The sequence below is a fragment of the Primulina huaijiensis genome, chromosome 2, assembly GCF_012295235.1.
Source record: "Primulina huaijiensis isolate GDHJ02 chromosome 2, ASM1229523v2, whole genome shotgun sequence".
Taxonomy (NCBI): domain Eukaryota; kingdom Viridiplantae; phylum Streptophyta; class Magnoliopsida; order Lamiales; family Gesneriaceae; genus Primulina; species Primulina huaijiensis.
In genome coordinates, this window is record NC_133307.1 from 29,006,515 (window position 1) to 29,034,092 (window position 27,578).

Sequence of the window (27,578 nt, forward strand, 5' to 3'; positions counted from 1 at the left end):
CGAGGTCAACTTACATGACAATTTAGTTAACTTCTTTATTAAATATAGACACTCAGTATGATTCAAAGATATTAAGATACGGGATAAAAATTATCACCATTCACCATAGCCATTTCACGATAATTCTTTATTCGATCAAATATGTATTTATAAATGTATAAAAAAAACAATATTTTTCGAAAATTATCGCGAAAAATTAATAATATTATTGTAAAAATATTTCTTTGGATAGAATATTGGAGTTGAATTTCACATTTACGACAGAAATCACATTATTTTAGTACAAAATTCGAATGGAATAATCGAAGACGGTGTCGACACATACGACGGAACATAATTGAAGTGATAAAAGCGATCGAGTTGGTGATCGAAAAAATAAAGAAAGAAAAGAAAAGTCGACTGAGTTGGTCGCTCAAAGCAAGTAAAATATTTTATTCTATCTAATATATTCTCCTCCATTTTGTATTTTTGACGGTGGGAAATTACCAGTTAGTATCCTTCCAACTTCCTGCCCTTTTTGCACACAAAAAAGGTTCTAATATCGTATTATTCCATGTGTATAAACAAAAAGGATTTTAGTCTCCCATAGTTCGAATGCCAAATTTCTTTTCAAATTTATTATTTCCATCAATGGGAAAAATTACCACCCTTAGTCCATCTCCAAAGATGCACCAAACAGCTTATTTGTCTCAAAATAGCGCAGCTCCATTCCTCCTGCGCCAAATTTGGCGCAGATGTATTTTTTTTAAATAAATTTTTAATTTTTTTTATTTATTATAAATATTTGTATTTAAATTATAATTAGTATTTAAATAATAATATAATGCTTATTTTATTATTTTAACAATTAGATATTTAATCATAAAAATTATAAATTAATAATTGTTGATTTTTAAAATATTTTTTTATTTATTTTAATTATTAATATTTAAAAACTAATTCGTTTTTATGATTTTTAATTAATATAATTTAATACAAATACAAAAAATTAATATAACAATAAAATTCATAAGTAAAATAAAAAGAATATTTCGAGAATATTCTTTTTGGTGTAAGATTTGAAGTAAATGAGTTAGAGATGAATGTTGTATTTGGTGCAGAAATCGCACTATTTTAGTGTAAAATTTACATCAAAATAGATTTTGTGGTTGGAGATGACCTTACATATTTGCATGCATAAACTATGCTAATTGATTTGCTAATTAAATCAATTATCATGTAGTTATGAGAAGTTATACTAAGATAGATATAATATTTATTATAAAATAGTGAAACTCGTAACATGACATTTTTTTTTTAAACTTTGTGAGTCCGTAGTCGTTATTTTTGATGCGTTTTGAATAAAATTATAGTCCGCAAACCACACTAAATAAGTTCTATGTGTTACGTTAACGTTTGTCTAGTAAATAATAAACCTTTGAGATGAGATTTTCGCAAAATTATTACAAAATCTTTTACAAGATTTGCGGCTGTGGAAAGTTTCGAGGAAAGATGGTTGAATTTGAATAAATCACAGCACAAAGGGGCCATCGCAAAATTCATCACCTAAACAGGCTTCCTGCGTTTAACTATTAGTACTTCAATTCCTTATGGCTGAAAATTTTTCACTATACCAAAAAGCATCGCGAACCTAATTCATTACAAGCATATGTAAAATATATGTGAAAACTTGTCACAATCAAAACTTCACCTTGCATTGATTATTTTAGGTCAACTCTAAAAAAATTCGGATCACAAACTCTGACCTTTTTATTGTTGCCGTCATAAATTGCATTTGTGCCCTTAGTGTTTCATGGATTTATACTATCAAATTGTCGATGATTTGAAAGAGAGATTCTTATATTTTAAACATGCATGCATCAGTTTAATATAATAGTCTCTTTAGACATGTCAATTTGTAGTAGGAGAACTGTCGTGGTTTGGGTCCAAGGGAAACTATGAAAGAGATCATATAGTCCAGAAATTAAGCTGTAACAATTACTGACTGCAGTAAAAGGGATAATAATTTGAAATATTGACATACGAATTAACGGCAAACTAATCTTACATAAACTATTTCCCCAAATTTATGATTTTTCATTTACTTTATCAACACATTATTTAATTATTTATTTATTTTCCTTACTCATAATGTAGCTTTTAATGGCGAAGGGCAGAGGAATTGAGATCGGATTTTTAATTGGAAATTTGGGACGTAATAAACGACATAACCAAATCTACCGTCGCTACTTAATGACTGTAAAAAAAAATTATGTATTCGTGTTTTTTTTTTTTTTTTATTTTGATAATCTATGTTATCAAATTTAAAGTTTGCGGTAGTGGTACATGTATCAAATTTCATGTATCCGTTGACGCATATTTCTTTTTGAATAGGTCGGCCATTGAATTGAATCCAACTGTAAAGGAAGATTTTCAAATGATAATATAATGAATTTTATATATCCGAAGAAAAAGTGTGTTATGGACAGAAGAAGAAGAAGTGACACGTCGGTAAGCCATTTATGCATGGCATACATGAATGGGCCGACGTATATACATTTAAAACCATACATTTTCTCATAAAAATACAGAAACAAAACACACTCCTCTGTACAAAATCGAAGAAAAGCGCATATAAAGGCTCATTTTGTCTCGCACGAATATAACAACTTAAATTAATTATTTTTTGTAAAAACGATAACAATTAAAGAACAATTGTCGTAGAAACTCATTATAAAATCGTGCTTGTGCGACATATACAAGCACCATGTATGAGCCGTAGCATAACCGGCCGAGCCATGTGTTGTTCCGCTCGAGCGGTAACCTGGGTGGCTCGGTTTTTTGTCTATTTTTTATATATAAAATTTTGTTTAATTTTTTGATAGTTCGAGAACTCCATTTACCAATACTTGCTCAACTTTATCTTAAAAAATTTAAAGCTCCAATAAAAATAATAACCTGACTCCACCACTGCGTAACATGACATTAAAAATAAAAATATAGTCCGAATGTGACAACAAATCATTAATTTCAAAGAACATGCATAATGGGTTCTAAGAATTTATTTGTAGGGCACAAATGTTTGGGGCGGTGGATATTGTATGCATTATAATAATAATATCAATTCAATTCACGTGCCATCCAACAAAAAATGAATTGGTGGCATATCTACATTAAGGTTTTTAGTCATTCAATAAATTCATAACCTAATATTTTTTTTAATATCGACAGAATATATTCATTTTAATTTTTAAAGATACTGTAATATTGAAGGAGTCTGAGAGGTCAGAAATTTTTTAGGAGTGGTAGAGATTCCTGTAGTAATCCCGATTCGAGTGGTTAATGAGATGTCTAATGATCTCCATTTAATATAATATTCCCCTATTACGAAATAATGGCCCAACTTGTTTTATTTTATTTTATTATTGTATTGTTTATTTTAATATTTTATAATAATTACAAATACAAAGTTCAAATTCAATTCATTAAACTGTTTATGATATTGTAAATTCTAGTTTAATTTAGTCGATTAATTGATATCAACGCATTAATATAAAACATTTAATTTTACTGAAAAAAAAATTAAAGTGGAGAGAGAAGTAGAGAATAATTGTTGGTCAAATAATGTATTATCAGAGTCCAAATGTATATGACAATATCCGTACTATACATAATAAAATGAGATTTTATTGTTATGTTAAAGCTTTAAGTACCACAGGTCTTTTTCCAAACTATCCCATCAAATTATAACAACACGATTCTTATTTCTTAACCATCGAAAAATCCAATAAATTTTATTTGGAGGAATTAAGAAAAGAAATTTACTTAAATAAATTATATATATATATATATTTAATTTTTATTAAAATTTTTGAAAAAATAATATTTATACATAATGTACGGTGTAAAATCTCGGGCGATCAAATTGAGTATGGTTGGACTTAAATTTTAACACATTTTTAGCTAATTCTTTTGTCAAGTCCAAATCACCGAGTGATAGGTCATTGATCAGGGAAACGACATTTTAACGACAGAATAATAGATAAGATTCTTTTTTTTTTGACATTGAATAACTTTATATAACACCAAAATCATGATATATATTTACTATACTGAAAATAATATTATATGAAAAAATTTCACATATATCACATATAAAAATGATGAAAAACACATACACAGTAAATACATAAAAACTCTTGTGAAACCGTCTCACAGATCAATTTTATGAAACAAATATTTTATTTGGGTCACACATGAAAAAATATTATTTTTTATTTCAAAACATTCTTTTTTATTGTAAATATGAACATGATTGATCACGATACTCTCACAAGATACCATAAATAATCCCAAGGTCAATCTTTATCCGCCAGCATTTCACTAGATAAAATGTTTGAGATTGTCACCTAAATTCTTTTGAGTCACTACTTTTTTACTATGTTTATTATTATTTAAAATCGTCTATAAATTAGATCAAAAGTGTTATCATGTAATGATGTTTGGAAGTGAGAAATTGGCCGATTGAAATAAAAGTTGAATAGAGAGATAATAAAACAAGTCGAAAGTTTATACATTTATGAAAAATATTAAAATGAAATATTTATATTTGGACAGAGAAGTTATTTCAAAAAAATATTATAAACTTCTACAAAAAAATCATTTCAACAGTAAAATATATTTAGTTAATAAAAGAATTTCTTATATATCCAAATTATTATCGCTAAGAGTAATAAAAAAAATATTATTATCGCTAAGCTTCAAAAGCATCAGTTAATATCTGGGCCTTTAAATCTCACTGACCCACAACCTAAGGCCCAGCTCAATGGTTTTAGTGTTATTGTAGCCCACAAACTAAGAGATCCTAATCCAATCCAAGTTTTTATGTATATTTTTTCCTGGGAATTACCGACTATAACTTCTCTTTGACGTCCAATTCTATATATGTATAGAATTATGCTATTTTTTTTAAAAAAAATAATATACACACAATGTATTTAATACAGATTTAGAATTTAGTAAACAAAAGAAATAACAAGTTTAATTATAACTGCGTATTCATCCTCGAATGTTTCTAGGAAGAATCCAAAAGTGCTCAAAAATTCAACTTTTCATAATCATGTGAGCCAATGGGATTCTTGTAAAAAACATCAGCTGAAATTCAGATGAATTGTTTATATTATAGAGTAGGTCTCTTGTGAGACGGTCTCACGAATCTTTATCTATGAGACGGGTCAACCTTACTGATATTCACAATAAAAAGTTATACTCTTAGAATAAAAAGTAATACTTTTTCATGTGTGACCCAAATAAGAGATCCGTCTCACCAAATACGACCCGTGAGACCGTCTCACACAAGTTTTTGCCTATATTATATATAAGGGATTCATAGGGTATTAAATTCCGTTTTAATTCCCCAATTATTCCAATAGAATCCCATGTTTATTGCTATTAATACCTTTAATAATGGTAATTAATGACATCCACAATCTCTCTAAATAATGTTAGCACACATAATTTTTTTATTATAATTAATTAAATTAAATAATTATTTTAAAAATAAAATTTGCAACTCATAGATTAGGAAAAAAACAGATTTGATATTTAAATTTGAGGTTGTATTTGAATTGATGAATTTGAAGCTAGTGATTTCAAATTAAATCCATAATAACAAACCAATATAGTTAAATATAATTGACAATAAATTTCAAATCTAAAATTGTTATTTATGATAGATTTAAAATTCAATTAAATAAAATATTTTCAAATTCTATGTCAAATCCAAATCCTTCCATCCAAGGCAACTTTGACAATCTACCGGAGTCGCTTTATTGGCTCCAAAATTAACCACATACGTACACGAATTGCGTTCGGCAATTGTGCTTTAATTAAACAAGATTGTATATTAATTTTATAATTAAATTACGCTTACATGCATATAGATTATACATTTGGTAATGATTGAAAAAATAAAGGATGTGTTCAAATTTCTGTATTTTTTTTTTGGCCTTTTTTATCTTCAAAATTTATAATATATATATATATATATATTAAATTCTTTTCCTTTTGAGCACCGACAATTTGCTTCCGAATCTACTGATGCTCTCTGTTTGACCAAATTTCCTTCGAGAGTAGATACTGAGTAAGCTTCTTGTTTCACATTTTTCCACTCACTGTAATTAATGGCTGATAAAAAAATGTGTATTTAGTGCCTAAAATATATAAATGATGGTGATGGTGATGGTGATGGTGATGGTGATGGTGGATGGCTTTTGCTGAAGAAATATTTTGGAATTCAGTTGACATTCTTTTAGCCTTTTTTCTTCTCCATGTGTCTGTTTCTTTTTTGGGTATGTGAAGTTTAACAGACTAATTTTGCAATGATTAAGATTCCTGAGATATAGTTTGAGATCCGAATTGGTTGCAATTTCTTTCATTTTTACTGTGATTGGAGTATCTTTTGAGCCTGCAAATGAAGTGAATTGGCTTTCATGAATTCAGGGTTTTGTGAGTTGTGGACCGCGGATCGGTGATGTTGTAGTGCATTGGATTTTTTCTATGGATAATTCCATCAAAATCTCAACTCTACTTCAAATTGAGAAAAGGAGGTGGTTTTTCTTGGTGGGTTTGGTGGCTTTAACTCATTTATTTTGTCAGTCTTTGATGCTACCGGATGTGAACACCCTTCTTTCGCTGTTTCCGGATACCAAGAACAACGAATTTGTGAAGGAAAGTGAATCATCTAAGCAATCTTCTGGTGATATGGGGATTACTAACGACCGACATAAGGTTGCCACCCCAAACTTGAATAGCGAATCTCAGTTGGTGCGAAAGAGGAAAATCAGTAACAGTTATAAAGTGGGTGGAGATATTGAGAACGAAAAAGAGCTGATGGAGAAAGACCAGGAAATGAAGATAAAACTTTCTTTAGATGGTACTGACATGGATAATGATTTTGATTTTGTAGAGGATGAAACTTTAGATGATGAAGATATAGACACGGAAGAGTTGTTTGTGATACAGAACGATAAACTTTTACAAATCGGAGGTGGTGAATCTACGCAGAACTTTTCTCTTGCTCAGGTTGTGAAGGGAAGTTCAGGAAATATTATAGTAGACGCTGATACAAGAAAAATAGATGAAACAGCTTCAAATGGTGGCTCTATTAATATATCACTTGTATTGGTCAAACCAGCTACAGTTTCATTGAACAATTCCTTTGATTCAAAGCATATGGAATTTGATGCTAGGAAAGCCAATGGTTCTGCCCTTGATGTATCATTTGATAAAAGTGAGAAAGTATCAATAAGTCAGCCTGCTAAGAAGAAGATGAGGTGTGATATGCCACCTAAAACAGTGACAACAATAGATGAGATGGAAAGGTTACTAATTCGAAATCGTGCCAGTTCACGTGCCAGTGTGAGCCTCCTTGATAATTTAAAATCATCGCCCATATCTTGTTTCATCAGGTGTTAAATATTAACTTTTTACTGTTGAATTTTAGAAACCGAGATGGTCATCTGAGAATGACCAGGAAATTTTGACAGCAAAGTTAGGAATTGAAAATGCACCAGCTTTCAAGAATGATCAGGAACTTTATGCTCCTCTATTTCGAAATATTTCTATGTTCAAAAGGTTAGTGTCTATAATACGTCAGTTTAAGGGAATGAACTCATTTTGGGTTTGGTGTAATATATTTCCACACTATCTGATATTGGCATTGATTTAGATTTCTTATTCTGCCCCTGCCTTTATGTTTTCAGTTCAAAGACTCTCTTAAACATAAAATGTGGATTAATATGCCTCGTATATGTCTGCTGCAATCATATATTACGTAAATACATCTGAATATAACTTGATTTTTTTAGTCATTGTCCTTGTTTAACATTTGTACAAATCCATGTTGAATAAATGAAACATTAACCTGCATTTTCTATCATGACAGCTCTTGATTATGTCATTCTTATGTGCTTGAACCAGTGAATGAATTAAAGAAATTTATTTATTTTGTTGAGACTTATTATCGATTTCTTGCGAGAGTTGTAGAAAAATAAAAGGGTGGATTTTTGTGAAAAATTTTAGCACCCTTTTCATGAACAAACAGAAGTAGTCTTGTTCCAGGCAATAGGCGTTGGATTATAGATAAAGGGACTCGCATGGGTCTCGTTATATGGATCAATTTTTTTGTGTAAATGCATTATGTTCACATAAACCATTTATAGTTTTCGAGTTTTGATTTGTGTAATTTTTGCTAGAGTTTCCAAAATCTCGCACTCTCAGTCTGTGGTCATACTCAATCGGTATTCTGCTTTCTTAGACAGCTCATCTTGTTAAATGGAGAAACAATTTTTTATTTCCTACAGCAATATCTTGTCGCTACTCATGAAATGTTTAAAATCCATGAATGATGTTATTACATGCTCACAGTCATGTGTGATGTGAAACTTTTTGAAGTTCTCTTATTCATGATATTTATTTAATCAAGCAATTTCCTATGGCAGGAGCTATGAACTCATGGAACGTGTACTCAAAGTATATGTATACAAGGAAGGTGAAAAGCCGATCTTTCATCAACCAATACTCAAGGGATTGTACGCATCTGAGGGATGGTTCATGAAACTGATGGAAGGAAATAATAATTTTGCAGTGAAAGATCCAAGAAAAGCTCATCTTTTCTATATGCCATTCAGTTCACGGATGCTAGAACACTCACTTTATGTGCGAAATTCCCATAATCGAACAAACCTTCGTCAATATTTGAAGAATTATTCTGAAAAAGTCGCTGCAAAATACCGTTTTTGGAACAGAACTGGTGGAGCTGACCATTTTCTTGTTGCCTGCCATGATTGGGTAATGCTTCATCTACTTACGTTTGGTACATGTACTAAGCCACTTGTAATTTTTTTCCACGCCCTTCAATAAGAAAGTTTTTGAGGAAAAGTAGAGCGCATTATCGATTGATGGTTTGAACTAGCATTACTATATTTCTGCAACCTTTTCTTTGAAGAAACTAATGCTTTATAGTTGTATAGGCTCCATACGAAACAAGGCACCACATGGAACACTGCATTAAAGCCCTATGTAACGCGGATGTAACCACAGGCTTCAAAATAGGAAGGGATGTCTCTCTTCCAGAAACATACATTCGGTCAGCCAGAAATCCACTTCGAGATCTTGGAGGAAAGCCACCATCTCAGAGGACCATTCTTGCCTTTTACGCTGGAAATATGCACGGGTATCTCCGTCCAATCTTGCTTGAGTTCTGGAAAGATAAGGAGTCTGATATGAAAATATTCGGTCCCATGCCACCAGGTGTGGCAAGCAAAATGAATTATATACAACATATGAAAAGCAGCAAGTACTGTATTTGCCCAAAAGGTCATGAAGTCAACAGCCCAAGAGTGGTTGAAGCCATCTTTTATGAGTGTGTACCTGTCATCATATCGGATAATTTTGTCCCGCCTTTCTTTGAAGTGTTGAACTGGGATGCATTTTCATTCATTCTCGCAGAGAAAGATATCCCGAATTTGAAAAAAATACTGGTTTCTATACCGGAAAATAAGTATCTCGAGTTGCAACTCGGTGTCCGGAGAGTTCAACAACATTTTCTTTGACACCCAAAGCCTTTGAAGTACGATTTATTCCACATGACCCTGCATTCAATCTGGTATAATCGTGTTTTTCAAATGAAATTGAGATAGCAAAGCTTGGAGCTCCAAGAAACAAGGCAAAATGCTTTTTGCCCCCGTGTTTTTTAAAAATGGACAAAAAATAACTATGTGAAAGAAATCATAGGAGCAAAAAAGATTTTGAGGTTTTTTGTGACATTTTTTAGAACTTGTGGGGTTTTGCGCCTATTTTTTCCGGTGTTTTTTTGCCTTAGACAGGAGGCAAATGTGCTTCTCTCCAAAGAAACATGTTTAGGTACAAGGAAATGTATCTAAGGGTCATCTGCAGAAGAGATGAATGGAGGGACAACAACAGAGTACGGTATGTTGGGTTTGAAGTCTATTGCTGATTTAGCCAGGCTAGTTTGTTCTTGATTGCTTTGCCTTGAAGTTGCTTTTTAAACAAAAGCTAGAAACTTTTCGAGTGTAACTTATAGAGCTGAATGGTTAATCTTTGACAGGTGGTTGTTTTTGTATATATGTCTTGCTGCGCTTGTTACTCATATTTTGAAGGTTATGGCCTAAAAGGATAGACTATCTGTGTTGGGGGGAGGTGAGTAGAGGAAGATTCAAGAGTTTTCGGGAGGGCGACTCAATGAATTCGAAAGGAAAAACTCGAATTTTTGAAGAAAAAATACAAAATTTTCAGGTTTTTTTTCCCGAAAGGGAACTTCCTGTTGACTTACTCCCTAGAGGTGAGGCTCAGTGCTAGGGATTCCAATCGTGTTCATGCTCATTCAGTGAAGATAATCTAGCAAAGTTAATTCCATAGATTTACTAATGATAACCAACTTGGTAGAACAATCACACATATTACCTACCAACTCTTTGTGTGGTAGACGTGATTATTACAACCATTCCTTCCTTCAAAACTAGAATCCCTCAATCATCATCATGGTTTCGCATCAACGGCTTCGACGAGTTTAAAACATTTTTCCTGTGAATATCATCTCATGAATGTAACACTTTGTTTCATGTTTGAGTCTGTCAAATTCTTATCTCTCCCTTAAACAATGTAGTCATGATGGGGCTTAAATCTGTGTTTTTTTTTATATTTCGAGGGATCAAATCTGGTGAAATCGTTGGAACAGAATTCAGTCTAATGACAAATTATGTGTATGAAACATATGTGATAATGCCCTTTTTGTTCTGTAGACACAAGCTTTACGTACGTACAACAATAAGATCTTTATCTTAAAAAAAAATAATAATAATAAGATCTTTATCTAATCTTATTTATTATTTATAAATAAATAATAAATCTAGTTCGGATTATAAATGTTCATAATCAAATCAATTGATTCAGACACATCCTAAATTTTATTTCTTATCTCAAGCGTTTATTTCAAATCAATTATATTAATAATAAAAAATAGTTTTAAAATAGGATAATTATATAGACAAGACTCATGTTCGTTGAGTGCATTATTAAGAAACTCTAAATCATACCGAGTACGAGTTGGTCAACCGCGCAAAGGCAACGACTTCATCGAACAAGCTGCACGAAAATCTTAAAAGTCAACCAAATTGTCCAATGCATGTGAAGCTGGCTGGCTGTAAACAAACACATATATATATATATTCAAATATAATGATAAGTTTGACTTTGTCTTCCCACAACCAAAGAAAACCATTGTTATTTCTTCAATCCTCTCTGATTAATCCCATCAAAATCCCACCACCACCAATTCTAAATCTTTTTTTTAAAAAAAAAAGAAAAGAAGAAAGTGAGATTTGGGAGTGACTAGGATGAGGATTGAGGACAAGAACAAGAACAAGAACAAGAATTCTGTTTCTGGAAACAGCAACAATATCACCATTCATTCATGTGCTGAATCTGGAGATCTGCCTGGATTGGTCAGGCTGCTTGTCTGCAACCCTTTGCTCGCTAATGAGAAAAGCATTCTTGTAAGTACACGTTTTAACATATATCTATCTCTATATGGAGCTATTTTTTTCAGTGGATCATTATTCTTTTTAATCATTTTTACATGTGGATTAATCGTACTAGTTTCCAATTTTTTGATTAGTTCATACTGTTAATTAGTATCGATTTAATGGAAGATGTTGCTTTCCAATTGATCATAGCCATGTGTGTGTGTGTGTGTCCAAAGTCAACGTGGACATGTTAAGTTAAAAAATTATTGATCTCTTTAGATAATCAGGCTTGGTGTCTTTTTTGTCTCATTATATTAACTCTTATAATTTATTTTGATCAAACTACACACTACCTTTGTATTCAGATGTATGCTTTATATTTTAGATGTCTCACATCGGCTGGATGAAGTTATTGGGAGTTGTATATATGAACTTTGATAATCATCATCTCATAAGCTAGTTTTTGGGGTGAAATTAGGTTTAAGTCTCAATCTTAACATGATATCAGAGACAGGTTCCGATCTTGGTCCAAACCTACCATTATATGTTGGATTGTCATGTGGCCACCCACTAATGTTTTATAAACTTCACGCTCAAGTTGTTCATTCCCGGACGTGAGGGGAATGTGTTGGATTAAGTTCTTGGGAGTTATATATAAGAATTTGGACAATCCAGTCCTTTTTAGCCAGCTTCTCAATCTTAATATGGTATCACAGATAAATTCTGATTCTAGCCAAAGTCCACATTTATGTATTGGACTGGGAGAATTTTATATATGGACTTTGATAATCCTCCTCCTTTAAACTAACTTTTAGGATTGAGTTATCAATCTTAACATAGACCTTGGACATTCAAATGAAAGAATCAAATTGTGGCAAATTTTTTTTGGAATTTCTCTTTATATAATATATAATCATTTTTTCCTGAAATATCACGTATCGTTTTGTTTCGTGGGATGGATCTATGCAGATGTTACAGACACCTTTGCATGCCTCTGCTGGTCTCAACAGAAATGAGATAGTGAAGTATCTGCTTGAATGGAGAGGATCGGTGAACGTAGAGTTGGAAGCTACAAATGTTGTATGTATAGGTTCTTTATCTATTTGTAATTTTGTCTTTATCTTTATACAAAACGAGAACGAACATGAACTAGTTGGGAACATAGATAGTCGAGTAGAGTCTTGTTTTTTGCAGGTCCATGGATGCGGTCTCAGATTTGTACATTTTCTGTTGACTGCAGTATGGTGAGACTCCATTACACTTCGCGGCTAAAAACGGGTGTGTTGAATCAGCAAGAATTCTTCTTGATCACGGTGCAGACGTCCACGCTAGAACTAATGTTTGTGTCTTAATTTGCCTAGTTTTTTTCATACAAAAGTATTTATTGCATTGTTTTGAAAAAAATTTCTATCCCTATGTATATAATTATATAATCATTTTTTACTGTATTATTTATTAGTTGATCTCTTGTATCTAATCTTATTGCAGAATCAGATGACTCCATTGCATCTTGCTGTTGGTTTTGCGCTGCGATCTGGTGACAACTCGATAGTCAAGCTGTTGTTAGAGTTCAATGCCGATTGCTTTGCAGCAGACGATGTATGCATAGTTCTTATTTTTAGTCGTGAACTACTAGGATCTGATATTTTTGGTATTTTTGTCTACGCCATAATTAATTTTAGCTGCGAAATTTAGTTATTCTAGCCGAAATCTTCCACTTTTCTTGCCAAAATCACTCATCTATGTTGGAAAAAATGGCCAAGATTAATATAAAATATCTGTGGTGTTTTAGTCTTGTCGTTGTATATAATGTGATGAATTGGTAAATGATTTAGGTGAAAATGACCAAAATCAATTGACAGAGATTACTTATTTAACTAAAATTGGTAATCAAATGTACAAAAGTAATAAAAGAATATCATAGGATGTGTATTACATGACTAGAAATAAATGTTGTGTTATTCTTTTATCCGTCTCTATATGTATATCTGCCGATGGAATTGACAGTGAAAATTTTTGATGAGCAGGAGGGCATGCTTGCATTCAATTATTTACCTGCAACAGGCTATGAACACGAAGAATTACGCCAACTTCTTAGGTGCGAATACACGGGGCAGAGCAGCTACAACAATACCTCCAACAGCAATAACTACAACAATGATGTCTACAATACTGCCTACTCGTGGAGTAAGTACCAAAATGTCGAAGAACCAGGGAATTACAAGGATGGTAGTGATGGAATAAAAGCAAAAATGGACGAGTTCGATCGCGAGTTGTCGAAGATAGTTGGATTAAGGGATCTGAAACAGCAGCTTCAGAAGTGGGCAAAGGGGGTACTTATGGATGAAAAACGTCGCGCCATGGGGATAAATTTGGGTCCAAGAAAGTTGCCTCATATGGCGTTTCTTGGGAATCCGGGGACCGGTAAGACTACTGTAGCACGAATATTGGGCAAGCTGCTACATTCTGTTGGTGTGCTTTCTTCTAATAACGTGACAGAAGTGCAGAGATCGGATTTGGTGGGGGAATATCTGGGCCAAACTGGACCAAAAACCAGAAAAAAGGTAATTAACACTGTGATTCTTATAGATAATTTCGAGTTCGTTTTTGCAATCTTTTCCTACTAAAGTATGCAGCGTCATAAAAGTAGGTATTGAGAAACCTTTGGAGGTTTCTAGTAGGTTATAAATTTGATGATCTAACACATTGTAAGGTCAAAAGAGTTGCAAAAGATGTATATGGAGGGTAAATCATTGGAGGACAGGGTTTTGAGTCTATTTTTTTCTTACGGGTTTTTTAGCTGCTTTGGAAAATCATAGGGGACTAAATGCATTTCACCCTTAATTTTATCCAAATACGAGTGTCGATGGTCGACCACCAATATAGAGGCAGAAAGTAAGAATATGATGATTGCTCGACCATATTGGGATTGTGGCTGATCAATGAGCAAACAGAAATTAACATAACATCAATGGTGTTTCAGCTGAAAATTTGTGTCACTTTTAGAAGTATGCATTGGATGTATCTTGAGAGGTTTCTAGCATCCTCAGGAATTATTAAAAAATACTTCATAAAATCATAGGAAACGTAGGTTTTTTTTGGTAAAAATAGACTGGTTGGCAGCTAAATATGAAGTCGTACTACTCTCGCTTCCAAGGGAAAGTGAGAGTAGAGGTCCCTTGTATGGTCTGGGGAGGCTTACTTATCTTATAGTTCAGGGCTTTACCCGTCTTTGGTTTTATTGCTTGTTGTTTTGCTTGTTTGATAATACCACTACCTCATAATGGAATCAGATTCTTCTTTGGTTAGCACTTAGCAGAGCCTCCCAATTCTTGTTAATTGACTTAAGGTTGGCTAGCCTTGCTCTTTAGTTGATTGGAAAACCTGGCGAGCTGGCAATCCACCCGGCTCGTGTTTACAGGATCCTATTTCAGTGAAATCCGCAACAAAAGGCAGATGTCTTTGGTTTTTGCTCTAAAACGTGATTTTGGGTTGAAACTCCAAATCAGTCTAGAAAATAGCTGCCTTCTCACTCAGAGTATTCTCGATTTTGATCTCTAGAAGAAATCAATATCTTAGAATATAGAGTTATCAACTCGTGATGCATATTATTTTCTACTTATCAAACACCGTGCAAACGTTTTTCAATACTCATGATGCAGATTGAAGAGGCCGCGGGTGGCATTCTTTTCGTGGACGAAGCATACCAATTAGCACCCGAGCAGAAGGGATCAACGTACCGTGATTATGGTTTTGAAGCGTTAGAAGAGATCATGTCTGTACTAGAAGATGGAGATATTGTCCTAGTTTTCGCTGGTTACACCGAACCAATGAAGCGCGTATTCTCCTCAAACGAAGGATTCTGCAGAAGAGTGACACACTTTTTTGAGTTCGATGACTATAGTACCCGAGATCTTGCTGAGATGCTGATGTTAAAAATGACAAAACAGGATGAAAAGAGTCGATTATACGGGTTTAAGCTCGAAAAGGGGTGCACTTTTGATGCCATGGTTTCGGTGATAGAGAAGAACAGTAGTGAAAAGCTAAGGAACAAACTGAATGGGGGATTGGTGGATCATATGTTGAATAACGCGAGAGAGAACTTGGATTCGAGGCTTACATTCGATTCGAAAGGTGATGAATTATTTACGATCAAGCTGGTCGATTTGGAGGCTGGACTTAAACTACTGTCACAACGAGTAAAAGTCGAGTAAAGAGACAGACAGGAAGTCGAATAATGTAATAAACAAGTATGATTGATTATGTACCAAATACTATTTATAACTCTACTTTGTGTGATTTTGTGTTAAATCATATACCCAATCTTCATTCTATTGACTGTGGATCTGAATGAACAAAAAATAATTGTATTTCATTTTTTGAAAAATAAATTTGTTTGATAAGTGATAATATATTTTAATATAGATAGATAGATAGATAAATAAGTTTAAATTTTTAAATTATAGATAAGATAAAAATTTACTAAAATATGTTTTATAATATTTTTTATTAAATAAAATAGAAGCACTTTTAATAAATTGAAAGTGGTATATTTGGTTATATTTTAAAATTCATAATGACATCAAATTTAGTTATCGACTTTTTAAAATAATGACATCAAATATAAGTCTTTCTTTTTCAAATAATTCAGTTACTGACTTTGCGAAAGGTTCAAACTTGGGAAGAAAGATTGCATTTTCTATTGTCTTTGCAAATTATGTATGCTAGACATTCCTATACGCGATTTATCAAATATAAGTCTTTTCAATTGATTTATTATTTTTTTCATTAATTTTTAGTTATTAATCAGTATTTAAATTTAAATTAAAATTAATATATATCTTATATATATATTTTTTTAAAAAAATCAATAGACGATTATAAAAAAGGATTTTATCAATTTTAAATATTTTAGGAAATGAATCTTGTATTTTTTTTAAAATAAGAAGTATAGATAAATACAAAAAAATTAGTTATTTTAAAAATTTTGGAAACTAGTTGAAATATGAAGTTATTTGGCAAAAACTTGTGTGAGACGGTCTCACAGGTCGTATTTTGTGATATGGATCTTTTATTTGAGTTATCCATGAAAAAATATTACTTTTTATGCTAAGAGTATTAATTTTTATTGTGAATATCGGTAGGGTTGATCCGTCTCACAGATAAAGATTCGTGAGACCGTCTCACAAGAGACCTACTCAAATTACCTTTACGTTACTAGTTCATCTGACATATTTTTATGAGGTACTTTATTAAATAAAGATAAAGATAAAGAAAATAACACGAAGTGTAACCATGCAAAACCACTAAAGATCTCATACTTAAAAAATAGTATAAATCTCACATTATTTTTGGATTCAAATATTTAAATGTATCGATCAAATATTTTATTTATTTAATTTTTTTGTCTTTACGTTTTAAACAAAAATAGGTCGATATTTATTTGAAAATAGAAAATAACTCTCACGGTACTCACTATTCAGTACATATTAGCTTTCTCAAACTGGGTTGACCACGTCGATTTGACTGTTTGAACTATTTGATTAAAATTTATTTTTCCTTTTCTAAGCATTTAAAATAGTTTAGAATTTTTTAATTAAAAATTTAACATTTTTTAAATTTAAAAAATAGACATGCCGGCCCCCTTAACTCATGGACCAACATGGATTGGGCTGGGTGATCATTTGGAGGCCCGGACCATCCGGCCCACGGGCGGAGCCATGTGTGTTCGGATGACTTGTTTTTTCCGATATTTTTTATACATAAAATTTTGTCTTATTTTCCGACAGTTCGGGACTCCATTTGTCAATATTAACTCAACCATGATTTAAAAAATTCTAGTCCGAGTATAAATGAAAACCTGTATGGAAATATTGATCAATTGAACTTCCTAAACATGGATGGCTAAATTCTTATTTTGGTACAACTCACTGAAACATAAATAACATCTATTACATCATGTCTAACACGTCGTTGCCATATATGTGTTATTTTTTCCGTCTGGATATTTGTATACATCACATATATAGCATGTTCAACATGCATCATATCGTGTCAGTATCATATATAAGTTTTTTTCTTTTTAATCTTTTGATACATCACGTAGCGTGAATGACACGTATCTGTTTTGTATTAACACGTATCTTTGTCGCGTCTTTATCATATCAGTGTGATTGATATATCTGATTCAATATGAGTTTGTCTAAATCTTTGAATACATCATATAACATATCCGACTCGTATAGTATCTTTGCTATGTCTTTAATTTCTGTATATGCAAAAGTACACTAGTCAGTTTTCTGATTGCCCATGCACAGTAACCTAATCCTCTCTCAAGTTGTTGGAATCATGCCCACACAATAACATATAATTAATTTTCAACACTTGCAACTGGAAGTGTACAAAAAGTCGGTATTTAAAATTTAACGAGGCAATATAAAATAGGAAGTATAGATTCTACTCTTCATTGTATTACTGAACATAAAAAAATTAGAAGTTTTTAGTGTCCAAACCTGTTAAACAATTTCCTTATACCAGAATCAAAGAGAAATAAACCACTATGGATCCCAAAATATATAAAACAACACAACTAAACTGGTGTTCTAGAGGTAAAGAACTCTTAAACATTTGATCAACCGACGGTGACCGAATCCGAATTGGCGAATACTATGTTGTTTCATGTTTATAGTAATCATAAATCTTCTGGCCTTGAGAACTGGGAGGCCTCGATTCTCTATTTGTAAACCACTGCACTGTTTTTCTGGCAATTGATATCCAAAGCCTCCTTATTCTTTCAGACTCGATGCTATTTTCGACAACATACGAATCTGTATTATCCTCAAAATCTGTGAATCTTGAATGGACTACTATCTCAGACATGGATCTCTTGTTAATGCGACAGGGAAAGTTTGTTTCAAACTCGAAATTTTTTGTTGAATTGGAGGTTGTAGGAAGGCCAGGAAAATTCGAGAAACTATGTCCAGTTTGGTTGATAGAACTCATCATCTGATGATTTTCCTTCTGAATCTCCTCAACTTCCATGGATTTCTTCCTCATAAATCTTGCACTTGATGCATCATTAAGAAACTCCGAATTCAAGAACTCGAGGTCGGAAGAGCTCACGTTGCTCCAACGATTCTTGAAAACAACATCAGAACAACCAACCACCCTGTTGTTGAATCTGTGGAACTGTTTCTTGAATTGATCAGCACTTTGTCGTGTCGGTAATTCGCCTTCTTTCGTACCCCTCGGAGACAACCACCTAAAGCTACTGCCAATGCTAAATCTTGAATATCCAAGGCCATTTTCTTCTCTTTGAACATAGAGCTCAGAATTGGATTCATCTCTTGGCTCACCAGATTGGCTACTTAAAAACCTCAGACTATTCGAACATGGAAACTCGGAAACGTCTTCCGGACTAATCTTTCGCCTGCAAAGGGGGCAGGTCGAGTGTTTTCGGAGCCAGCGGTCGATACAAGCGATATGAAAAGCATGATTACATTTTGGCAGCAACCGAAGAATCTCAAAGTCTTCGAATTTTGACAAACAAACCGAGCATTCGAGGCCGTCCCGCGATCCTCTTATAGACGAAAATCTGAAGAAAGGGAGTGAATCTATCACTGCTTTATCGACCCCGGATGCCCTACACCTCAATCGAAACAGTCCATCTCGAATCCGTTGGCCTGCGTTCCGAACATTCACCCCACGGTGGCAGAATTTGGCATATATCAGGAGAAGATTTGCTAAAAAAAACAGGATGGATAGACAACCGAGCACAAGAGATAGACTTGACTGAAAATTGATTGAATCTTCTGCATTATGTAGTACTTGTGCTGTAACATCAACGATAAAAATCAAGAAAATGAAATGGAGAAGAAGAAATAATTTGATCATGTTCAATTAATAGATTTACTCATAACTTGAAGTATACATAATAGATATACCAAAATATGATTTTTTAACCTTTTTATCCTAAATTTTCCTCATGTCCAACATATATATGACACTCAACATAGCCGTGTCCTCACGACATTACTATCGTGTTGAATTATATATTTTTCGTCTTAATCATAGGATCCATTACATGGCATGTCTGACACGTATTCCTATCGTGTCCTTATCATATCTGTGTTATTGATATATCCGACGTGCATAACACCAGTCTTGTTTTGGAGTCAGCAGCATAATTTCGTAGCCTGATCATCCTCTCTCATTTAGACATAAAATTGTTTACCATGACTTGCAACTGTGCTTGTACAAAAAGTCATTTAACAACCCACTACAAAAGAGTATGTATTGATTACATACAATGAAAAATTGGGAGTTTTGATGTAGAAAACTATATAAATATCCGCCTCGTACCAGAATAAAAAAAGAATTTGAGGGGTTTAACATGTGTGTGCTCTTAAAAAGTTGAATTATAGTATTACAATCAGCTGCATTTTCACACTTTTTAGCAAAGCGTGTCATCCTATAGCTCCAAAGCATTTGTGTCCCATCCCTTGCGCCATTTTTGTATTATTTATTATTTTAAATAATTTATATTGTTAGATTAATTGTTTTATAAATAGTAAAAAAAATATTTAATAAATAATTTATTCTTAATTATTTATTATTTACAATAAATATTTACAAAAATTATATTTTATTATTTTAAGTTTGGTTAAAAAATAATAAATTATTGGTGTGTGGTATTTAATTTACTTTAATAATCCAACAAAAATAGATTTACTCACAAATCTTTAATGTATTTATACTATTTATTAAAAGTTAAATATCTTTTACTAACTAACTTTGATATAGTGATAAAAAAAAATTAATAATTCCCAAAACATCCTCTAACCATCCAACTACACGTCTACACGTATACCATTTCAATTTTAAAAACAAATAACTTTCATTTTTTTAAAAAGCTACTTCATTCTTTTTTCTTTTTTTTTTAACTGAAATATGATTTTTTTTTTAATTCAGATTCCAAAATTTAAAAGATTTATTAAAAAAAATCCCAAGTGTCTAAAATGTGTGCAACACTCATATAATCACGTCTATATCGTATTATAATCGTATTTCCACATGTTTATTGTTTTTTCATCTTAATCTTCGGAGACATCATATGATATGTCTGACACGTATCTCTGTATATCTTTGTTATACCCCTAATTTCGTATATGCAACACAACCATTCAATTTTTCTGATTGCCCATACACTATATGACCTAATCTTCTCTCAATTTAATGGAATCACGTCCACAAAATTAGCATATAATTGTTTATCAAGACTTGCAACTAAAGTGTTCAAATTGTCAGTCAACAATCCAATATAAAAAAGCTAGTATAGATCCTACAGCTACTCTTCTATGCATTACTGAAACAAAGAAAATTGGAAGTTTTTAATGTACAAATCTATTTGACTATCCTCCTCCTACCAGAATCAAAGAGAATTTAAAACAAGAATGGACACAAAAAATATTAATCAACAGAACTAAACTGGTGTTCTAGAGGTAAAGAACTCCAAGGATTCGACCACCCCGATGCCCGAATCTGAATTGATGAATACTATGTTGTTTCATGTTTGCATTAATCATAAATTTACTGGCCTTGAGGATTTGGAGGCCTCGATTCTCTATTTGTAAACCACTGCACTGTCTTCCTTGCAATTGGTATCCAAAGCCTCCTTATTCTTTCCGACTCGCTATTTTCGGCAAGAAATGAATCTGTATTATCCTTAAACTCTGTGATTCTTGGATGAACTACTATCTCGGACATGGATCTCTTGTCAAAGGGATAGGGAAACTTTGATCCTGACTCTAAATTATTTGTCGAATCCGAGGTCGTAGGAAGGCCTGGAAAATTCAAGAAACTATGTCCAGTTTGGCTGATGGTACCCGTCATTTGATCATTTTCCTTCTGAATCTCCTCAACTTCCATGGATTTATTACTAATAAATCTTGCACTAGATGCATCATTAAGAAACTCCGAATTCAAGAACACGAGGTCGGAAGAGCTCACGTTGCTCCAACGATTCTTGAAAACAACATCAGAACATCCAACAACCCTGTGGTTGAATCTGTGGAACCGTTTGTTGAATTGATCCGAATCCAAATGACTTCGTTGTATCGGTAATTCGTCTTCTTTCGTATCCCTACGAGACAAGTACCACCTAAAGCTCCTGCCAATGCTAAATCTTGAAGATCCAAGGTCATTTTCTTCTCTTTGAACATAGAGCTCAAAATCGGAATCATCTCTTAGCTCAACAGATTGGCTACTCAAAAACCTCAGACTATTCGAATATGGCAACTCGGTAACGTCTTCTGGACTAATCTTTCGCCTGCAGATGGGGCAGGTGGAATGCTTTTCGAGCCACTGGTCTATACAATCAATATGAAAAGCATGCTTACACTTTGGCAGAAGCCGAAGGATCTCAACATCTTCGAATTTCGACAAACAAACCGAGCATTCCAGCCCATCCCGCGATCCCCTTAGAGAGGAATATCTGAAGAAAGGGAGTGATTCTACCACTGCTTTATCGAGCCCGGATGCACTAGACCTCGACCGGAACAGCCCATCTCGAATCCGCAGGCTCGAGCTCCGAACACTCGCCACCCGGTGGCAGAATTTGGCATAGAGGAGGAGGATAAATGTTAGAAAAAACATGATGGACAGAAAACCGATCACAAGTGCTAAACTTGGCTGAAAGTTGTTTGAATCTTGTGGACTTTGTTGCACTTGTGCTCTAACATCAATTATGAAGATCAAGAAAATGAAATGGAGAAAGGGAATAAATTTGGTCATTATCAATTGATTCATGTAGAAATTAAGATCTCCAAATATCAAAATATGGGCTACTACTATATTAAAATATTTATACTTGTATTATATGTGGGTAGTTGGCTTTGGTATACACTAATCTTTTTCAATGGAAACTTTCAAGAAAGAATGTATCTTATTAGTTGTCAGTTTCCTTGATTTCTTCCTTGCTTGTCCTAATGTCTTTCAATTTGTCCAATTTTATTACTTTTTTTTAAAAAAAAATTTAAAATGTTAACGTAGGGTTAGGTATTAGCTTATGTTATCTGGTAAAGCTTTTATTGCACACTTATCCATTGAAGTCATCTTTCAAAACGAAATTCATTGGATATATTCTAGATTAATTGAATTAATTATGAAAACTTCCCAAAAATCGAACCAATCGTATTCGATATTTTACAAATAATCAAATTAATTCCGACGGGATTAAAAAAAAACGGACTAATCGAGCTGAAAAAACTGAAATAATTATCTGATTTGTTTGGTTTTGCGAAATAATATCAGCCAATTTAACCAATCATTTTTTTGAAATTATAACAGTTGAGTCAAGAAAGCAACCAAACATAACAGCAAAACTAATTCGATCGACCCCATTAATCAGATTACTAAATTATCGTTCGATATGTTGATTTTTTAATCGGTTTTTAGTAATCGTTTTTCAATCGAATTTTGAATACACTTGGGACAGTTTTTGACCGAATATCTTCACATGGGATGACCATTTAATTTTTAGTTTCTAACATGATTTTAATTTTTAAAGTCTTACAAATTATTTTTGCCTTTTTATGTAGCCTTTTTTTTCAATAGATATTATAAGGCAATTTTTTTTTTTTTTAGTTGGGGGAGGGGAACATCACAATTGGGTCTCGAACCTGATACATAGTCCTAAACTTAAGAATTTGAAGTCAAATGAGCTATAAATCATAGGAGAATTAATTTAGTCCTCGTAAAATTTAATGGATACATCACAAGCTTAAGAATTAATGTAACTCTTCCTCGGAATATTCGATGCTACCTTTGTGGGCATTGCCCTGATCCAATCAAATTTTGCAATGTGTCAATAGTTTTTTTTGTTTGAATCCAAAACATGAGTTGAAATTGAGATTGCCACATGTCATCCATCTGTTGGTTCAGGGCAATGCCCTTACAGCCATCATAACGTCTTGAGTTGTGATTAATTTGTGAGGCAGCAAATCACTCAATATTTTATCTATCCTTCGGCCACCTAACCACGTGTCTAACTATAGCTTAATTAATTTCAATTAATGTGATTATTGAGTAAAACTTGCTCCAAGACTATGTAATGCACGGGTTTCTTGATTTATATGGGAAGCCAGGATGAAGGTTGACATCCCCAAGATTAGTGGCATGAAGCCCGAATACATGGATTACCCCGAAAAAAACTACACGACATTTTATTTTCACATAAAGAAGCAAGGGATCGTCTCAATCTCCATTAAATCCGCCCTTAGCCGCACAGAATTTCCCGGTCTACTCCAGATCCACCCCCAGCGTACTCGTTTGGAAATTCATCAGGAAAAGTGATGAGCTGAAACAACTAGATGCATACAAAGCTCGAACAAAATTCATTACCAGATGCTATATCATAAATAATATCTGAGAAATCAGCTTTCGATTATTACACGACACTCATACCATCTACAAACAGCAAGTACAAACAAAACCGAGCAGAAACGCGGGTATATGAAAGATTTCCATTCGCATATTCAGAGGATGCCAATGTTATCGATTCACCCTCACGCCAAAGAAAAAAGAAAGAAAGAAAGAAGAATCCTTTCAGGATCTTCACATTCACAATCAGCTACGTGCGGAGGCAGCCGGATTGCTATTCGGTAATGATGCTAAACCAGTTCCAGACTCTGGAGTACTATTCTCTTCACTAGCATGCCGTATAAATTCTTCTGGAGACATGTGGGACCCATGGCAAGCACACACTATCCTTATTTGAGTAGGACTGTACAGGTAAGTCACACCAGATATTGTCCTTCCATTGGGACTCGGGTCGGTAGTAGATACCCAAGGAAGGTTTGGATACGTACCACAGCCTCCAAATTTCAGGTCTGCAGCAATCCCTGGTCTTATAGCAGGATATTCCGAAGGAAATGATTCGGCTTTGGGATCAGATGTATCCTTCACATGATGGGTTATGTTGTTTCCCGTAAGATCGCCTTCTGCAAGAGAAATAGAGCCTTCGTCTCGAACATGCTGTTTACCATTAGTTTTTCCATGTTCAATTGCTCTACCATCATACTGTGTAGATTCAAATGTCTTGTGAGCGATCACAGGCGCAACTGCCACACCAATAATACAAAGTGTTAAGAAAGGCAATAGCATTTCCAACGGCCAATTGAAAGATATTCGTGAACTTAAATCAGTTAGACCGAAACTTTTGTACAAACTAATGACAAGGTGAAAAGAACAAGAATAATGGTAAAACCAATTGATATATTACATCACATGTGGTGGCTGCGCAAAATAGCTAACGAGTTCCAAAATTTTCATGTGCGTGTAAAATGATAGATCAATAGCATGTGCATTAGGAGAAGAAAATTATTTAAAAACATTTTAGGGGAAATATCAGAAGTACTCTTTTTGGACACATTTACAATCTGCTCTAAAATTGCATAACACCAGATCTATATTTCTGTCTTACTTCAACCTAGGAAATCAGACAGTACCATAGGCGCTCTTTTCCTGGAATAAGAGTAATTAATAAAATGAATGGAAAGATGAATAAGAATTCACATGCGACCAGGGCAACAAATCTGTTGTTTTCACAAACATCATTGTACCGTTGTTTCCAATTAAGAGTCGAGTCAATATCTCATAAAATCACTATTTAAGAAGCAATTAAACAGTACTTGCATTAATATTGATTCAAAAGCAATCTCTGCGAATGAGAAGTAAGCATGGACTATAAGTTGGGTTTTAAAAAGAAGTTAAAAATTATGTTATAAGCATATTTTTTAATTATGTAACAGTATAATACAGAGAGCTAAAAAGATCATCAGATTGCATGCACTGAAAAACTTTTAAGCAGATTCTGAATAAATAAATTCATATTGATAACATGCTTTGAATTTGAAGCATGGAGCAAAAGTATAGATTATAACAATGGCTTAAGAGATTTACAAACCAACCAAAGGCCATTTTTTATGAGGAAACAGCAATGACTCAAAAAGGTAAAGTTTTTGATTACTGAAACTCGATGCAACTTATGTTGTAATAATAAGAGAGGAGACCAGTATCAGATGATAAGTGCAAGTCATGATCATGTCTCAACTACCACTCTCATTTCCAATATGATGCATTAATCTAGTCGATTGTTGGTTGAGCATCTCAAACTCTTGAGCTATAAGATGAGCCTTTCAGCTTGTACTATATTTTACTTAAATAACACGGAAAAGATATAATGACAAATGAAAGCGTAACCTTGATTAAGCTTTCTGCTGTCATTTTGCATGTCTGAGTTTATGGGATTCTTTCCCGAAAAACCAGAGCGAATTTGTTGATGATGAGAACCAACGCCTCGAGAATTCTCCCTGTCCAATACGGGAATCTGAACAGCAGGGTATCCAAACATCAATGGAAAATTGGGAGGTACACCCGTCTGGATACCAGATCGCTCACCATTTCCGCTAGTCATACCATGGACCACTACAGGCAATGGATAGGTAGAAACACTAGGTGCACCAGAGAGATTAGAATCCTTTATAGATTGTGAGTAAGTCATGTTCGCTAAGTTTGTCGGTTGAGATGGAAAAGGAACATTATAGGAATTTGGCAAGTTTGATATATTGAACTCCTTTTCTGATGAAACAGTAAATCTCTTTGGACCTAAATGTTCTTTGCCACTTGGATCACCAAATGCATGAAGCTCCTTTCGTGCACCAGATAGGCTTCCACTTACTACGACACATTTTGAGACATCGTCATACCGAGACACTTGCCTTGATGTCGAACCATCGACTTCTGAATCTGCTACATCTTCATTTTCGGCAGCTGACCCATCACATGTCTTTATGGAAATGTGAGATGTCCTACTCTTATCAGTCAAATCAGGGTGAGAAGTTTCTTTCTCATGCCTCTTCTGATGGCACTTCTCATTAAATGGGCCTTTTCTCTTTTCACCTACACCAGATCTATTTTCTTCTTCAACTTCAGTCGACCTCCTCTCATTTGTAGCCCATGTTTCCCCAGTGATCGAATTCTTGGAAGTTTCTGAATCCGCAGATGCTTTGCAAAAGTTTTTATAGAAGTTATCTTCGGATTTTAGGGGGTGTTGTTGGTTTCCACCTTCTAGAAAGTTTTTGAACTCGTTAATCAATTTGCTACCTCTGTCACCTTCATCCGTTCTAACGTCGGATGAGCTACCATATTTACCTTTCAGTGAATTGTTACTTCCACCACAAGGTAGAGCCAAACTTAGATCAAGACCTTTCTCATCTTCCATATCTAAAATATAAAAACCTCTCACTGTTAACCCTCTACTCTAATTACCTCGTCGAGTAGCAATGAAGCCTTCAAAACACTAACAGGTAACTAAGAAACCATCTGGCTTAAATATCTGTATCAAAACATATTTGATTAGAGGACACTGTACCGTATTATCGAAAAAGCAAGCAAGAAAATATTCATACAAGGAAATCATCTCACAGCAATACTAAATACTAAAACATTTAATTTAAAGTGCAAATATTATAGATCAAGTTTAGTAAAATACAGAGGAAAATTGAACCAAAGTTCATTAAATTCAACTATAAAAACCACTAAAAAAGAATTAACAAAACGTTCCAAATAAAAAAAATCTCTCAGCTCAGCTGAGTTCATGTGATCAATAATTACACAAAATCTTGTACTTGACTAGCGTTTCGTATATATTCTCTTTCTTTCTATGCCGTAAATTACCATTAACTATTCCTGCGACGTTGATCAACAAAACAATATCGTCAAACAACATTTCTCAACAGAAGATAGAACTCTAACAAACCAACCAAATCAAGCAAGCAACTTCCAATTTTTAGATCTGACCAGATAAATAGACAAACCCAATTTTAATTAAGTAGGTCAACAAAAAGAGCCGGGTAATCGTGCGAAAAACCCAAAAAAAAAATGAAGTAAATAATTCTCCTCCAAAATAAGCAGAACCCACAAAAATTAAACACAGTTGCAAATTAATGCTTGTCAGTTGAAAGGGGAAAACTGAAAAAAAAAAAAAAAAAAAAA

At 33.4% G+C, this 27,578-nt stretch overlaps 5 protein-coding genes across 6 annotated transcripts; 2 read left to right on the forward strand and 3 right to left on the reverse strand.

The window, feature by feature from the left end:
- The first annotated feature begins 6,186 nt into the window (after nt 1-6,186).
- On the forward strand, nt 6,187-10,672 carry LOC140971383 (probable glycosyltransferase At3g07620). The gene is made up of 4 exons (XM_073433628.1): nt 6,187-7,398; nt 7,484-7,614; nt 8,481-8,829; nt 9,012-10,672. Exons 1-4 carry the CDS (start codon nt 6,538-6,540, stop codon nt 9,591-9,593), a joined length of 1,923 nt encoding a protein of 640 aa, XP_073289729.1. The 5' UTR covers nt 6,187-6,537; the 3' UTR covers nt 9,594-10,672.
- Nucleotides 10,673-11,106: 434 nt separating this feature from the next.
- LOC140971384 (uncharacterized) lies at nt 11,107-15,836 on the forward strand. Its single transcript, XM_073433629.1, has 6 exons — nt 11,107-11,555; nt 12,495-12,605; nt 12,766-12,864; nt 13,014-13,124; nt 13,553-14,089; nt 15,188-15,836. The coding sequence occupies exons 1-6, from the start codon at nt 11,397-11,399 to the stop codon at nt 15,737-15,739; spliced, it is 1,569 nt and encodes a 522-aa protein (XP_073289730.1). The 5' UTR covers nt 11,107-11,396; the 3' UTR covers nt 15,740-15,836.
- Nucleotides 15,837-17,979: 2,143 nt separating this feature from the next.
- On the reverse strand, nt 17,980-19,431 carry LOC140961284 (E3 ubiquitin-protein ligase ATL42-like). The gene has a single exon (XM_073419713.1). It carries the CDS (start codon nt 19,416-19,418, stop codon nt 18,192-18,194), a length of 1,227 nt encoding a protein of 408 aa, XP_073275814.1. The 5' UTR covers nt 19,419-19,431; the 3' UTR covers nt 17,980-18,191.
- Nucleotides 19,432-20,785: 1,354 nt separating this feature from the next.
- Nucleotides 20,786-22,431, reverse strand: LOC140961293 (E3 ubiquitin-protein ligase ATL42-like). The gene has a single exon (XM_073419727.1). The coding sequence runs from the start codon at nt 22,329-22,331 to the stop codon at nt 21,114-21,116; it is 1,218 nt and encodes a 405-aa protein (XP_073275828.1). The 5' UTR covers nt 22,332-22,431; the 3' UTR covers nt 20,786-21,113.
- A 1,463-nt stretch (nt 22,432-23,894) lies between these two features.
- LOC140971385 (ninja-family protein mc410-like) lies at nt 23,895-27,556 on the reverse strand. 2 transcript variants are annotated; one of them, XM_073433631.1, is made up of 3 exons: nt 27,401-27,556; nt 25,785-26,919; nt 23,895-24,643 (listed from the first exon to the last, which is right to left on the reverse strand). In XM_073433631.1, the coding sequence occupies exons 2-3, from the start codon at nt 26,803-26,805 to the stop codon at nt 24,150-24,152; spliced, it is 1,515 nt and encodes a 504-aa protein (XP_073289732.1). In that variant the 5' UTR covers nt 26,806-26,919; nt 27,401-27,556; the 3' UTR covers nt 23,895-24,149. The 2 variants fall into 2 exon arrangements, with proteins under 2 accessions (XP_073289732.1, XP_073289731.1); XM_073433630.1 differs by having other exon boundaries at nt 25,785-27,555.
- Between the last annotated feature and the right edge of the window lie 22 nt (nt 27,557-27,578).

What these genes read in the sequence shown, in the direction of transcription:
- LOC140971383 (XM_073433628.1), top strand. Translation starts at nt 6,538, where the DNA reads ATGGATAATTCCATCAAAATCTCAACTCTACTTCAAATTGAGAAAAGG. An exon ending in AATATTTCTATGTTCAAAAG is followed by an intron (nt 7,615 to 8,480) that starts GTTAGTGTCTAT and finishes TTCCTATGGCAG; the next exon opens with GAGCTATGAACTCATGGAAC. An exon ending in TTGTTGCCTGCCATGATTGG is followed by an intron (nt 8,830 to 9,011) that starts GTAATGCTTCAT and finishes ATAGTTGTATAG; the next exon opens with GCTCCATACGAAACAAGGCA.
- LOC140961284 (XM_073419713.1), bottom strand. Translation starts at nt 19,418, where the DNA reads ATGATCAAATTATTTCTTCTTCTCCATTTCATTTTCTTGATTTTTATC.
- LOC140971384 (XM_073433629.1), top strand. Translation starts at nt 11,397, where the DNA reads ATGAGGATTGAGGACAAGAACAAGAACAAGAACAAGAATTCTGTTTCT. An exon ending in CTAATGAGAAAAGCATTCTT is followed by an intron (nt 11,556 to 12,494) that starts GTAAGTACACGT and finishes GGATCTATGCAG; the next exon opens with ATGTTACAGACACCTTTGCA. An exon ending in ACGTCCACGCTAGAACTAAT is followed by an intron (nt 12,865 to 13,013) that starts GTTTGTGTCTTA and finishes ATCTTATTGCAG; the next exon opens with AATCAGATGACTCCATTGCA.
- LOC140961293 (XM_073419727.1), bottom strand. Translation starts at nt 22,331, where the DNA reads ATGAATCAATTGATAATGACCAAATTTATTCCCTTTCTCCATTTCATT.
- LOC140971385 (XM_073433631.1), bottom strand. Translation starts at nt 26,805, where the DNA reads ATGGAAGATGAGAAAGGTCTTGATCTAAGTTTGGCTCTACCTTGTGGT. An exon ending in CAGCAGAAAGCTTAATCAAG is followed by an intron (nt 24,644 to 25,784) that starts GTTACGCTTTCA and finishes TTGGTGTGGCAG; the next exon opens with TTGCGCCTGTGATCGCTCAC.